The sequence below is a fragment of the Notothenia rossii genome, assembly GCF_949606895.1.
Source record: "Notothenia rossii genome assembly, chromosome: 10".
Taxonomy (NCBI): Eukaryota; Metazoa; Chordata; class Actinopteri; order Perciformes; family Nototheniidae; genus Notothenia; species Notothenia rossii.
The window spans coordinates 62,381,195-62,394,232 of record NC_136908.1 but is presented as its reverse complement, the minus strand read 5'-3'; the positions used below and the strand labels follow the sequence as shown (position 1 = coordinate 62,394,232).

The following is a 13,038-nucleotide window of genomic DNA, read 5'->3' as shown; positions in this document are numbered from 1 at the left end:
GTCACTTTGTTTTACAGCTAAAACCCCAAACATGTCAATTCAAAGTCATATTTACCATAAATTCTTATAAGTTAAAGTAATAAAAGACAACATGACATTTAGGGCTGTGAAGTATTTGAATCAGTGAATCATTTCTTGAGCCAGATGTGAAATAATCTCAAAGCTTTATTTAACTTGGATCAATGAAGACAATTCAAATGTAAAGTAAACAGAATAAAACATTTAAATTAAATTAAGCATTTCCAACAACAGTTTATTTTTGGTCTTTGGTCTGTTTGTATTGCAGTCTTATGTGCATGCAAAGAAATACAAATAATAGACACGCAGAAACTCAAGGGCCTGAAGCTGGACCACGGAAACCCACAGAACATCTGGAGCGTGTTATTAATCAGAGAGCAGTTTCTTTTCGCCCTTGGATCCGGGCTGGAGCTGAAAGGACTAAAAGGAATCAAAAGCTGAGTTTCTGAGTGAAAGCATGATATTTTATAAATTGATCATGTGTTTTACAATGTTAAACCTTATTTATTTGCAAAATGACTATTCATTTAAGGTGTTAAATAGGTATAGTATGCAAAAAGGACGATATTTCTCTCTGAAATGTAGCACAGTAGAAGTAAAGTCCCTCAGTATTGCACATAAGTACAGTACTGCAGTATTGTGTGTATTAGTACTTGCTGATGGCAGTTTCTTCACCCCTTGGAGCCGGGTTTGAGCGAGCTGAAGGGCTTGGTGTTCCTCAGCGAGCCGGAGATCTCCTGCAGGAAAGCGGCGATGTGAAGATCTTTCTCCGATTTCTTGCCGTCGAAAATCACCACGAGCGTGAAGTGTGGCTCCGGCCTGGTCAGGAAGTAGGTGCTCGTCACCTTGTCGTCGTAGAAGTGAACCACCTTGTCCAGCGTGTTGAGTTCTGCGGCGCGGTCGCCCATCATCATGATGACGTTCGGCCAATGGGTGAGCGGCCGCTCGCCCGTCGGCAGCGACACCACGGCCGGAAACTGCTCCACGCCTTTAGGAGCTTCACGGTACGAGTGGGGGTGATGGTACCTGGAGGAGGAGACATGTTATGGGTGTTAAGATAAGAGGTACTTTCCTGGGGGGCTTCCTCTGTATTAGGGATGCCAGAAACTGACCATGATCAAAATCGAAAATCGGACAGCCCTGGCGAATAATAATCGATTAGTCGACGCCCGCCGCCGCCGCCGCCCGCAGTAAAACAAACTGGTGGTGTGACCAATGGCCATTTACAATTATTAATACTATTACTATTATTAGCATTAGTCTATATTTTGGTTGAAACTAAGCCAGGAAAAAATAAAAAAACATAAATAATAATAAAAAAATATATAAATAAAATCGAATTTTAAAAATAATTTTCGATTATGCAGACTGTAATGAATATTAGAATAATCGCCTGCATCCCTACGCGGTATAAGCTCTCTGCCCTCCCACTCATTTAGTTTTTTTTTGGATGTATAAACTGTCGAATTGTTGAAATAGTAGAATAAATTAGAACATTCAGAGAAATGTTGGCTGTATGAATGAAACTTGGGTGCGCGTCCCGAAGCTAACGTTACCCCCGCTGAGTAAGTATTAATAGTATTAGTTTGTTGTTAAGGTACAACGACTATTTGAACTGTTTATCTATCACACTTTTGGATTCTTGCACCACATTCCTGCATCGTTTCTGAACATCTTTAGATGACCACTGGATTTAGTTAACGACCAACAGTTGTGTTCAAAGATCAAAGCGTTTCCACGGCAACGCCCTGCCAGCGAACGAGAGACAGCGGCATGTCTTCCGAGTCACTTGCTTCAGAAGCGAGGCAAGAATCCTTCCTAGCATTCGGAAAACGAAGAGTGGAACAGGCTAGCAAGTGTGCAGGTGTGCGTCATATGAGAGGCCCCGCCTTACATTTTCCGCCACAGATTTGGGGAAATTGATCCGTGCGCAAAGCATTGTGGGGATTTTAAGACCGCGGAGTCTACACATGTGCAGCCTCGAAATTTCTCGCTACGAAGTACGCCGGGCTCGGTAGAATTCCAAGTATGCTGGACATTGGAACAGTCCTTCGTCGGCACTCGATGACGTAGTATGCTTGAAATAGTGGCTCTGGAGCAGCTTTACTCGACATTGAGAAACACCCGGCCTGTCAGAGAATTTATTAACAATATTGTGCTGCATTATTGCTTCTAAGTAAAAAACTGTAACTCCAATCAGCTAAATATCCTACCAGAGTATTTAGGATACCAGATGAACACCTGATGACTCGTGTTTGCTATATGTGGAAGTCTGTTGGATTAAATGAGCATATCGGTGCGGCCGTGACAAATGTCCCGACATTATGATCACCAAATGATGTATGAAGAGTGGGAATTGTGGCCAGCCGAGTGATAGTTGAAAAAAAACGGAAGAAGGAGAATAAGATGAGAAACGTAAGTATGTCGAATACTATTCTGTGTGCGGCTTCGCCAGTAATAAATAATAAAAGTGACAGTACCCGTGTCCCTGGAAGCTTTCTGAGCATCTGTTGTCGAACACCAGCGACACGTTGCTGGCGTCGTGCTTCCTGATGAAGGAGCAGATCTTCCCGCTGAAGTCGGGCGTGGTGCGGGCCGTCAGAGCCTTCATGTCCCCGGCTGCCGTCTGCCGGCTCAGAGCCTCGTGGAAGTAGAAGCCGAACTTAGCGAGCAGCAACACCTGGAAGCGCTGCAGCCACAGGTACAGGTGAGGCGGCTGCACGGCCTTCTGGGACTGACCTCCGAACATGTGCTTCCGGGTCTCTTTCTGCCGCTGGAACAACTGACCCCAGGCCAGCAGCTTGGAGTTGGCGCCGTGGAGACTGAGCAGAGCGGGAAGGAAACTCCACTCGGAAATCTGAGCCTGGCAGCGAAGAAGCTGAAGAACAACGTCCAATTCAGTCTGGAAACATTCCTCCACTCGACTCAGGATGGGGTGGTGGAACCTGAGGAAGAGGAGGAGGAGGAAGAGGAGGAGGAGGAGGAAGAACAAATGTAGTGACTGAAGCCTTGTTTGTCGGTGAGTCACTCTGTAAAGACCTCGGAGACAAATGTGTAATTTATGTGAATTATGTTATTCATACATTTTGATTCAGTAACTTTGATTCTCTCCAATTTCAAAAATGAAATAAACATAAAAAATTATAAAATAGTTAAAGTTAGCAAATCTAAAAAATGTGTACAATTCTTAAAACAATTATAAAAATACACACACACACACACACACACACACACACACACACACACACACACACACACACACACACACACACACACACACACACACACACACACACACACACACACACACACACACACACACACACACACACACACACACACACACACACACACACACACACACACACACACACACACACACACACACACACACACACAATATTTAGGCTCCCCATATATCTTGAGGTCTGCTGTCGTGAAGATTCACCTGCACCCTCCTGAGCTCACTCATATCAGTGATGTACGGTGTGTTCTCTCTCCGCAGTGTGTGTGTGTGTGTGTGTGTGTGTGTGTGTGTGTGTGTGTGTGTGTGTGTGTGTGTGTGTGTGTGTGTGTGTGTGTGTGTGTGTGTGTGTGTGTGTGTGTGTGTGTGTGTGTGTGTGTGTGTGTGTGTGTGTGTGTGTGTGTGTGTGTGTGTGTGTGTGTGTGTGTGTTTCTGCTGACACGTCTCCAGGGAGAAGTTGGTTTGTGTTTTTGCGATTTAAGCAGATTGTCTTCCTCCTCCAGCCCCGATATGTCACTCTCTCCCTAACAAGATTAATGAATATGATATAATAAATTATAATCCAGGACACAGCGGGTAAAGGAGACGGAAGACGTTTCTTTTAGAGATGCTAATTCTGTTCTTTGGTGGAGTTTAATACAAGCTTGAGTCCTAAAGACACAACTGTCCTGTCGGTTTGTTTTTTGTAGAAACACTTGAAGGGGGGTAATTCACTTCAGAAACACTCGCTGTTATATTCCATGGAATGCTCTTAACATCCAGATAGCAATGAATACATACAATCTGTGGAAGCCGTAGAGCTGTAAAAAGCACGACCAATCATCTGAGCCGGCCCGGCTAAAGTAACTGGATGGCCTACCTGCCTGTCAGCCTTCCATCTGTGCACAAACTTATCTCATGCCCTCATTGGTCATGTGTGCGTTCGTGTGTGTTGGAGGAGGGGCTCTGTAAGGAAGTGGCAGATTTTTTCCAGCTGTGTATTTTCAACTTCTAGCGCACTGAAGCTGGTTTCTCCATTCTTACCTACCCCACCTTTAACTTATGATCTGAAATGCTTCATTTTGTCACTTAAATAAGACGTAAAAAGACTAAAATGACTCAAAATCAGGATATTTTATAAATTGATCATATGTGTAATAATGTAAAACCTTATTTATTTGCAAATGACCAGTAATCAGGGTGTCAAATAATTATAGTTTGTAAAAGGGACAATATGTCTCTCTGAAATATAGTGCAGTCAAAATAAACTCAACTGAAGTACCTCAGTATTGCACACAACGACAGTACTGTAGTAGTTGTGTGTATTAGTACCCACTTGGAGCAGTACTTAATAACCATTACTTTAAGGTGTAAAATAGATATAGTGTGTAAAGGGTAAACTCAACTACAGTACCTCAGTAAAGCACATCAGCACAGTACTGGAGTACTGTGTGTATTAGTACCCATTTGTGTGTATTAGTACCCACTTGTGTGTATTAGTACCCACTTGGAGCAGTACTTGGAGCTGACGGCCTGCATGGAGCTCAGCAGCTCCTCTGAGTTGACGCTCTTCTGTCCGCTCAGCGCGTGCAGCTTCTCGTAGAGCTCGGACAGGTCCATGCGAGCCTGAGTGAAGTGGCACAGCTGCTCCGACAGGTGAGACAGCAGGTCCTCCAGGTAGGAGGCGGAGCCTGGAGCGCCGTGACGCCCCCCCGACACCACCTTCCTCAGCTCGTTGTACAGCGAGGTGTAGAGGCTGCGGATCGAGTCCTTCCTGCTGAAGAAGGACTGACCGCCTGCAGAGAGAGAGCAGCACAAGGTCAAAGGTCTCCTACTGTACCATCAACATGTGTCCCCTCTTCTTCATGTCTCTACTACATCAACATGTGTCCCCTCTTCTCCATGTCTCTTCTACATCACCATGTGTCCCCTCTTCTCCATGTCTCTTCTACATCAACATGTGTCCCCTCTTCTCCATGTCTCTTCTACATCAACATGTGTCCCCTCTTCTCCATGTCTCTTCTACATCAACATGTGTCCCCTCTTCTTCATGTCTCTTCTACATCAACATGTGTCCCCTCTTCTTCATGTCTCTTCTACATCAACATGTGTCCCCTCTTCTTCATGTCTCTTCTACATCAACATGTGTCCCCTCTTCTTCATGTCTCTTCTACATCAACATGTGTCCCCTCTTCTTCATGTCTCTTCTACATCAACATGTGTCCCCTCTTCTTCATGTCTCTTCTACATCAACATGTGTCCCCTCTTCTCCATGTCTCTTCTACATCAACATGTGTCCCCTCTTCTCCATGTCTCTTCTACATCAACATGTGTCCCCTCTTCTTCATGTCTCTTCTACATCAACATGTGTCCCCTCTTCTTCATGTCTCTTCTACATCAACATGTGTCCCCTCTTCTTCATGTCTCTTCTACATCAACATGTGTCCCCTCTTCTTCATGTCTCTTCTACATCAACATGTGTCCCCTCTTCTCCATGTCTCTTCTACATCAACATGTGTCCCCTCTTCTACATGTCTCTTCTACATCAACATGTGTCCCTTCTTCTTCATGTCTCTTCTACATCAACACGTGTCCCCTCTTCTCCATGTCTCTTCTACATCAACACGTGTCCCCTCTTCCTCATGTCTCTTCTACATCAACATGTGTCCCCTCTTCTCCATGTCTCTTCTACATCAACATGTGTCCCCTCTTCTCCATGTCTCTTCTACATCAACATGTGTCCCCTCTTCTCCATGTCTCTTCTACATCAACATGTGTCCCCTCTTCTACATGTCTCTTCTACATCAACATGTGTCCCTTCTTCTTCATGTCTCTTCTACATCAACACGTGTCCCCTCTTCTCCATGTCTCTTCTACATCAACATGTGTCCCCTCTTCTCCATGTCTCTTCTACATCAACATGTGTCCCCTCTTCTTCATGTCTTTTCTACATCAACATGTGTCCCCTCTTCTCCATGTCTCTTCTACATCAACATGTGTCCCCTCTTCTCCATGTCTCTTCTACATCAACATGTGTCCCCTCTTCTTCATGTCTTTTCTACATCAACACGTGTCCCCTCTTCTCCATGTCTCTTCTACATCAACACGTGTCCCCTCTTCCTCATGTCTCTTCTACATCAACATGTGTCCCCTCTTCTTCATGTCTCTTCTACATCAACATGTGTCCCCTCTTCTTCATGTCTCTTCTACATCAACATGTGTCCCCTCTTATTCATGTCTCTTCTACATCAACATGTGTCCCCTCTTCTCCATGTCTCTTCTACATCAACATGTGTCCCCTCTTCTCCATGTCTCTTCTACACCAACATGTGTCCCCTCTTCTTCATGTCTCTTCTACACCAACATGTGTCCCCTCTTCTCCATGTCTCTTCTACATCCACATGTGTCCCCTCTTCTTCATGTCTCTTCTACATCACCATGTGTCCCCTCTTCTTCATGTCTCTTCTACATCAACATGTGTCCCCTCTTCTTCATGTCTCTTCTACATCAACATGTGTCCCCTCTTCTCCATGTCTCTTCTACATCAACATGTGTCCCCTCTTCTTCATGTCTCTTCTACATCACCATGTGTCCCCTCTTCTCCATGTCTCTTCTACATCAACATGTGTCCCCTCTTCTTCATGTCACTTCAACATCAACATCTGTCCCCTCTTCTTCATGTCTCTTCTACATCACCATGTGTCCCCTCTTCTCCATGTCTCTTCTACATCGCCATGTGTCCCCTCTTCTCCATGTCTCTTCTACATCAACATGTGTCCCTTCTTCTCCATGTCTCTTCTACATCAACATGTGTCCCCTCTTCTTCATGTCTCTTCTACATCAACATGTGTCCCCTCTTCTTCATGTCTCTTCTACATCAACATGTGTCCCCTTTTCTCCATGTCTCTTCTACATCAACATGTGTCCCCTCTTCTTCATGTCTCTTCTACATCAACATGTGTCCCCTCTTCTTCATGTCTCTTCTACATCAACATGTGTCCCCTCTTCTTCATGTCTCTCCTACATCAACATGTGTCCCCTCTTCTTCATGTCTCTTCTACATCAACATGTGTCCCCTCTTCTTCATGTCTCTTCTACATCAACATGTGTCCCCTCTTCTCCATGTCTCTTCTACATCACCATGTGTCCCCTCTTCTCCATGTCTCTGCTTCATCAACATGTGTCCCCTCTTCTCCATGTCTCTTCTACATCAACATGTGTCCCCTCTTCTCCATGTCTCTTCTACATCACCATGTGTCCCCTCTTCTCCATGTCTCTGCTTCATCAACATGTGTCCCCTCTTCTTCATGTCTCTTCCACATCAACATGTGTCCCCTCTTCTTCATGTCTCTTCTACATCAACATGTGTCCCCTCTTCTTCATGTCTCTTCTACATCAACATGTGTCCCCTCTGTGGAAAGAGACTCTGAAAGTTTCAGGAACAAAGATTCTCTCTCTTTTTGATCCATTTCTATAAAAACCTGTCTGAAAATGAGCTGATCAGATTTTGGCCACTTTATGATGTCATAACGATGTGTTGTCTTGTGTAACCATTAGCCAATCAGCAACCAAGGTAACCCCCCCCCCCCCCTTATCACCTGAATCTCCTCTAGAGCACCATTGAGTTCTTTGTAACCAAATGTCTCTCAGAGGGGCGTGGGGAGGGGCTCCTTATTTTCATCTAAAGTAACAGACAGAGAATCAAAACTTTGGAAACAGAGATCAATAAAGTACTTCTTATCTTATCTTTGTGCACCCGTCCCTGTTCGATCCTTAAAGACTCTGAATGCCATGTTGTTTGTGCATGCCGTTTTCCAGTAAGGATCTATAAAATATATAGAGGTATATATAATATATAATATATATATAAAAAAATATATAAAAATATATATATAAAATATAATATATAATATAATATAAAATCCTATATAAAAAGTGAGGAAGAAGAGGGGGAAGAAATCAGTGTTTGCTGCAGGAGAGGAAATGGATTTCTTCCAGGATTCATGAGCTACAGCGCCACCTGGTGTTAGCATTCTGTCACCTGAAACGCACACGTTGGAGGTAAGGAAATAAGACTTTAAAAGGATTCAACTTAATTTCACCTAAAAAGAATACAATAAATATCTTATGTATTTTATCCTGTTAGTAATCCTACAGTATTTTAACTGTTGGTACCCAAAGTACACAATCTGTCGATTTGACGTAAAGTACAGCATCATATCAGCATACCATGTGTTTTATGCGTAAAAGGTTACTATGAATGTTAAATAAATGTAGTTTAGAAAAAAGAACAACATTTGTCTCTGAAATGTCATTATATATTATCAGCTAACTGTACTCAAGGAAGTGCTCAAGGTGTACAAAGGATATTTTTACTGTTTCATATTAAATAACTTGATTTGGTCTGTTGATTTTTAATTACTAACAAATATATATAAGAGTATTTTGAATGTTCTGATTAGCCAATGTGGAGCACATCGTGTATACTTTATGTACTACTGTCATGTAAATGTAGGGCAGGAGAAAATACAATATTGACCTTTGAATTGTGGTTAAAGTAAATACAAGTACCTCATAATAGTATTTAAGTATAGTACTACATTACACTTATGTAATAATCTTATTTCTTTAAGATGATACCATTGTTGCTATTGCCAACCGTTGCTATGGGTAGTTTCCAGTTCCACCACTTCCTGTGATTATATTTGACATTATTCCCCATGTTTTACCCATTTTCTGACCCAGGAATGTCATGTTGTGGTAGGCCTTCTCAGCTGCTGCCAGGTGTCCCAGAGCTCCCAGCAGCGAGGCCCAGACGGCCCCCCCGCTGCGGCTGCTGCTGTCCTTCTCCTTCTCCACGTAGTCCTTAGCCCGGTCGAAGGAGAACATGCCGAGCTGCGTGAAGAAACTCTCCAAGATGGCCCTCTCCCGGGGGACGGGACGCAGCTCCTCCACCTCCGACATCTGGGCGGAAACTCCCCAAAACACACGGAGAGAACCTGCAGACAGAGGAGGGAAGAGGTCAATAAGTACATGTTGGGGAAATCCTGAATGTCCTCTTCCAACATGAGAGTCACATGATAACAAAGGTATCAACTGTAGCTGTGAACATGACAGGATGTGTGATTACCTAGAAGAGCATCAGGACTGTTTGAGGCATATGATAGCTATGTGATTAACATGATGATTCAGCCTCTATGGAGAGAGACATGTGACAAGCATGCTCATTTCTGACGTGGAGCTAATCTGAAGTAAACATTGAATACTGCTTTCTATTCCTCCATCTTGGGACTGTGGAACTCCCTCTCTTGGATATCAGCATGTGAAGGACACTGTTCAGGAACTAGCTGATGCTCTGTATGTGATGACTACTTCCATTCTGGAGAGGATCACAGATACATGGATCCTGAGATTGAAGATCAAGCCGGGGACGAGTGAGGTGTTTTTAACAGTACATTTACTCATATTTCCATTTTATGATATGTACTTTTACTCCACTACATGTATTTAATACCTTTAGTTACTTTACAGATGTGGATGAATGATTTGAAATATAATCAAGTGTTAAATCAGACTTTAGTTCCACCTGGAGTAAATCCACCAGCTACCCTGCAGTACAAAGTCATTCAAACTAGCTGCACCTTTAGCAGCTTTGAGAACACTTTCATGATCAATCATTATAAAACATATCATATATATTATTCTGAAATGGAGCAATCTGCACAATGACTACTTTTACTGTCGCTACTTTCACTAGATTTTGATGATATTACTGTTCTACTTCCACCTCTGCCAAACTAATGGCTATCTAACCGTTATTGACAGTTACGTCTAGGTACGAAATAAACGTTCTTCAAACCACAATACACTAATTATAATGACTTTTAAACAGCTGAATATCATTTCAAAAACAAATCCCTTCATAACCACACCTCTAATGTCCCTCAATATGTACTTTAAACGACAATAATTGTAAAAACATTGCTTTATTTATTCCTTCTAGGTGAGAAAATACGTTTTTCCAACCACAATACACTAATCTAACACATTTTTTAATTTGCTGATATCATTTCAATTCAAATCCCTTCACAATAATGCCTTTGCATTCCCTCAATATGTACTTAGAACGAGAATAATTGTGTGAATGTGAGCTAACGGCTATCTAACGGCTAACTGACCGTTTTTTACAGTGACGTAAAATACGTTCTTATAACCACAATACACACATTTTACCCACTTTTTAACTTCTTGATATAATTTCAAAACAATTCCTTCCATTACAAACCCACACATTTTCCACAATATGTATTTAAAACGACAATAACTTTAAATACTTGCCTTACTCAAGCTAACAGGCTAACTGGCGGACGCCATCTTGGCTAGATTGGATATAAACACTACGGCAAGCGAAGAGTAACAAATCAAAAAGCGTTTGGTCGAGTTGGCATCAGTTTGGGTTTTTTATTATACAAATATTATTTACAAATCTGTGTGGAGATTACTGTCTGTACGGGTACACTAATTGTGATTGTTTCTATTATTTTTACACTATTTGTATTAACTTTTTTTATGTAAATACCCATTTTAACATGAAAATCGAATTATTTGCACTCAAAAAACGTAACTAACGTATCAAAACATCAGTTTTCTTCAACAGATGGTATACATTTACAAATATTCCCACACATGTGTCCATTTACAGCTTGTGGTGCAAACATATTCACATACTATATTATTTTAGCTTTGTGTTTTAGACATTGCACATTAATCAACATTTAAGTTTTCACCTTAATGTAGACGTGCCCGAGTAAGCTTATTATCATCTGTAGTCCCTGGCTGGTCATTTTATTCCTTTGCACCATGCTTTGCACGCAATTTCAACATCGGAACACAAGGAGCTATTATTTTACACATGCACAAACCTATTGATCTACAGTTGCACGACATTTCTCTTAAAAAACATTCCCTATAAAACTTCAGAGCAAGTCAAAACGTTCGTGTCTGCTTCAATCACAGCTCTGTCTCTGGGTTTTTTCTTTTGAACACAGTCCCTGAACATTCCTGATTTTCTGGCTTTGCCCACTGCATGGGATTCAAGGCTAATTATTTCTGAGAAAATGGTTCCAACACAAATTGATAACCAGATAAACACATGCAGAGGAGTCTGATGGTGCAGCTGGGAATGTTCTCAATCACATGAGGGTTCTTCCAAAGGGTCTTTGTGAGAGCGTGATGTTTTATTATAAGACCTGACTCTATAAAACTACATGAGCGTGTTATGGGATTCAATTTCGTTTTGTACAGACAACTTGCGTCAGAGGACATTTTAACCCTCCGACTCACAAGTTGTTTTTGGTGGATTGGCAAAGAACGCATATTTGTTTCGCTGCAACTAACAGTTATGTTCATAATTAATCCGGCAGCAATTTAAAAATCAATAATTTAGTTTATAAAATACTCCAAAAAAGGGGGAAAATGCAAGGTGCTGTCTTCAGGTTGCTTTTTTCGCCCAACATCCAAAGATATTTATTATGTAATTTATTTTTTATTGTATTTAACCTTTCTTTAACCAGATACAAAAGCATTGAGATAAAATCTCATTTACAATGCTGACCTGGCCAAGAAGGCAGCAACGTTACACATAGCACATAACACAAATATATAAAATACAGAGAACATAACTAAGAAAACAAAAGACGAAAAAAGCAGTTACTACATTGTGCACATTAGGACAGTAAGAAAGGCACTACCTATTACTGCAAGAGCATCTGGTGGTAAGGACCTCAGACCACTTCAATTTCAAACAGGCTATAGAAACAAGTGCCGTCAGTTTGAGGCGTGATTGAAGGTCATTCCAAGATAATATAATAAAAAAGACTCCTTTTCCCAGCCTCAGTCCGCACAGCAGGAACCTGGACCCGTATCCAGGCACTGGTTCTGAGGTTGTAAAAGTCACAAACTGGAGCAAATCTGGCACATATGTACAGTGGAAGCTTTCCTAAAATGGCTTTATACATTAATAAAAACCAATGCTGCATCCTACGCATAGTAAGTGAGGACCATCCAGTTACGCTATACAGTGTGCAATGGTGAGTCCTATAGGGTGCATTTGATATATAACGCAGTGCAGCATGGTAGAGTGGGTCAAGTTGGGCCAAAACAGTGGGACAGGCAAATGAAAGTCGGACACAAATATATAATTTAAATGATTGATGACATTCAGTACTCGTATGTGAGGTTGTGGGTGAGAGGCCGATATCGTGACGCTTACAGGGAGGTATCGAACATTACAAAGTAGGTGACTGTGTGGATGCCTGTTCAAAACATTGCAAACTTCAATAAATCATTTAAATTATATATTTGTGTCCGACTTTCATTTGTTCATCGTTCTTAATGTGATGTATAGTAGCTTTGATAGCTGTCCATACCTTCAGACAGCCTAAAAGTAAAACACAAGTTGTTTATTCACAGCCCGAACGCTCATCGAGATGACTGGATCAGTCATGACAACTTGTGATCAGCTCATTAAATTGTGATATCAATTCTGTAGCTCACCTCGAGGGAGCACGTTTATTTTATGAAATATCTGTATCCCTCTCATCACAACAAGACTCTACACTGTGCAGGAAAAACAATTACATACATGAAAATAACCTTGATGCATGGGAATTAAACACACAAACTAACAGACTAACAGCGCCCCTAGTTACACCAATCAGCGTGCGATTACCGTACAGCCAATCACAACGCGTGAGTTCATTGGTAAGCGACGGCCCCCAAGCAGATCTGGTAGCCCG

General features: G+C 41.9%; 1 protein-coding gene across 4 annotated transcripts; it reads right to left on the bottom strand.

Annotated features, from left to right (window-relative positions):
* Nucleotides 1–147: 147 nt before the first annotated feature.
* Nucleotides 148–13,016, bottom strand: kics2 (KICSTOR subunit 2). 4 transcript variants are annotated; one of them, XM_079652926.1, is made up of 5 exons: nucleotides 12,977–13,016; nucleotides 8,971–9,240; nucleotides 4,749–5,037; nucleotides 2,499–2,963; nucleotides 148–1,044 (listed from the first exon to the last, which is right to left on the bottom strand). In XM_079652926.1, exons 1-5 carry the CDS (start codon nucleotides 12,999–13,001, stop codon nucleotides 690–692), a joined length of 1,404 nt encoding a protein of 467 aa, XP_079509052.1. In that variant the 5' UTR covers nucleotides 13,002–13,016; the 3' UTR covers nucleotides 148–689. The 4 variants fall into 4 exon arrangements, with proteins under 4 accessions (XP_079509052.1, XP_079509053.1, XP_079509054.1 ...); XM_079652927.1 differs by having other exon boundaries at nucleotides 8,983–9,240; XM_079652928.1 differs by having other exon boundaries at nucleotides 12,972–12,992.
* Nucleotides 13,017–13,038: the final 22 nt, after the last annotated feature.

Excerpts from the sequence above, each read along its gene's own strand:
- kics2 (XM_079652926.1), bottom strand. The coding sequence starts at position 13,001 with ATGAACTCACGCGTTGTGATTGGCT. Across the intron at positions 9,241-12,976 it reads CTCACGCGTTGTGATTGGCT|GTTCTCTCCGTGTGTTTTGG; the intron begins GTACGGTAATCG and ends CTCTGTCTGCAG. Across the intron at positions 1,045-2,498 it reads GAAAGCTTCCAGGGACACGG|GTACCATCACCCCCACTCGT; the intron begins GTACTGTCACTT and ends CTCCTCCTCCAG.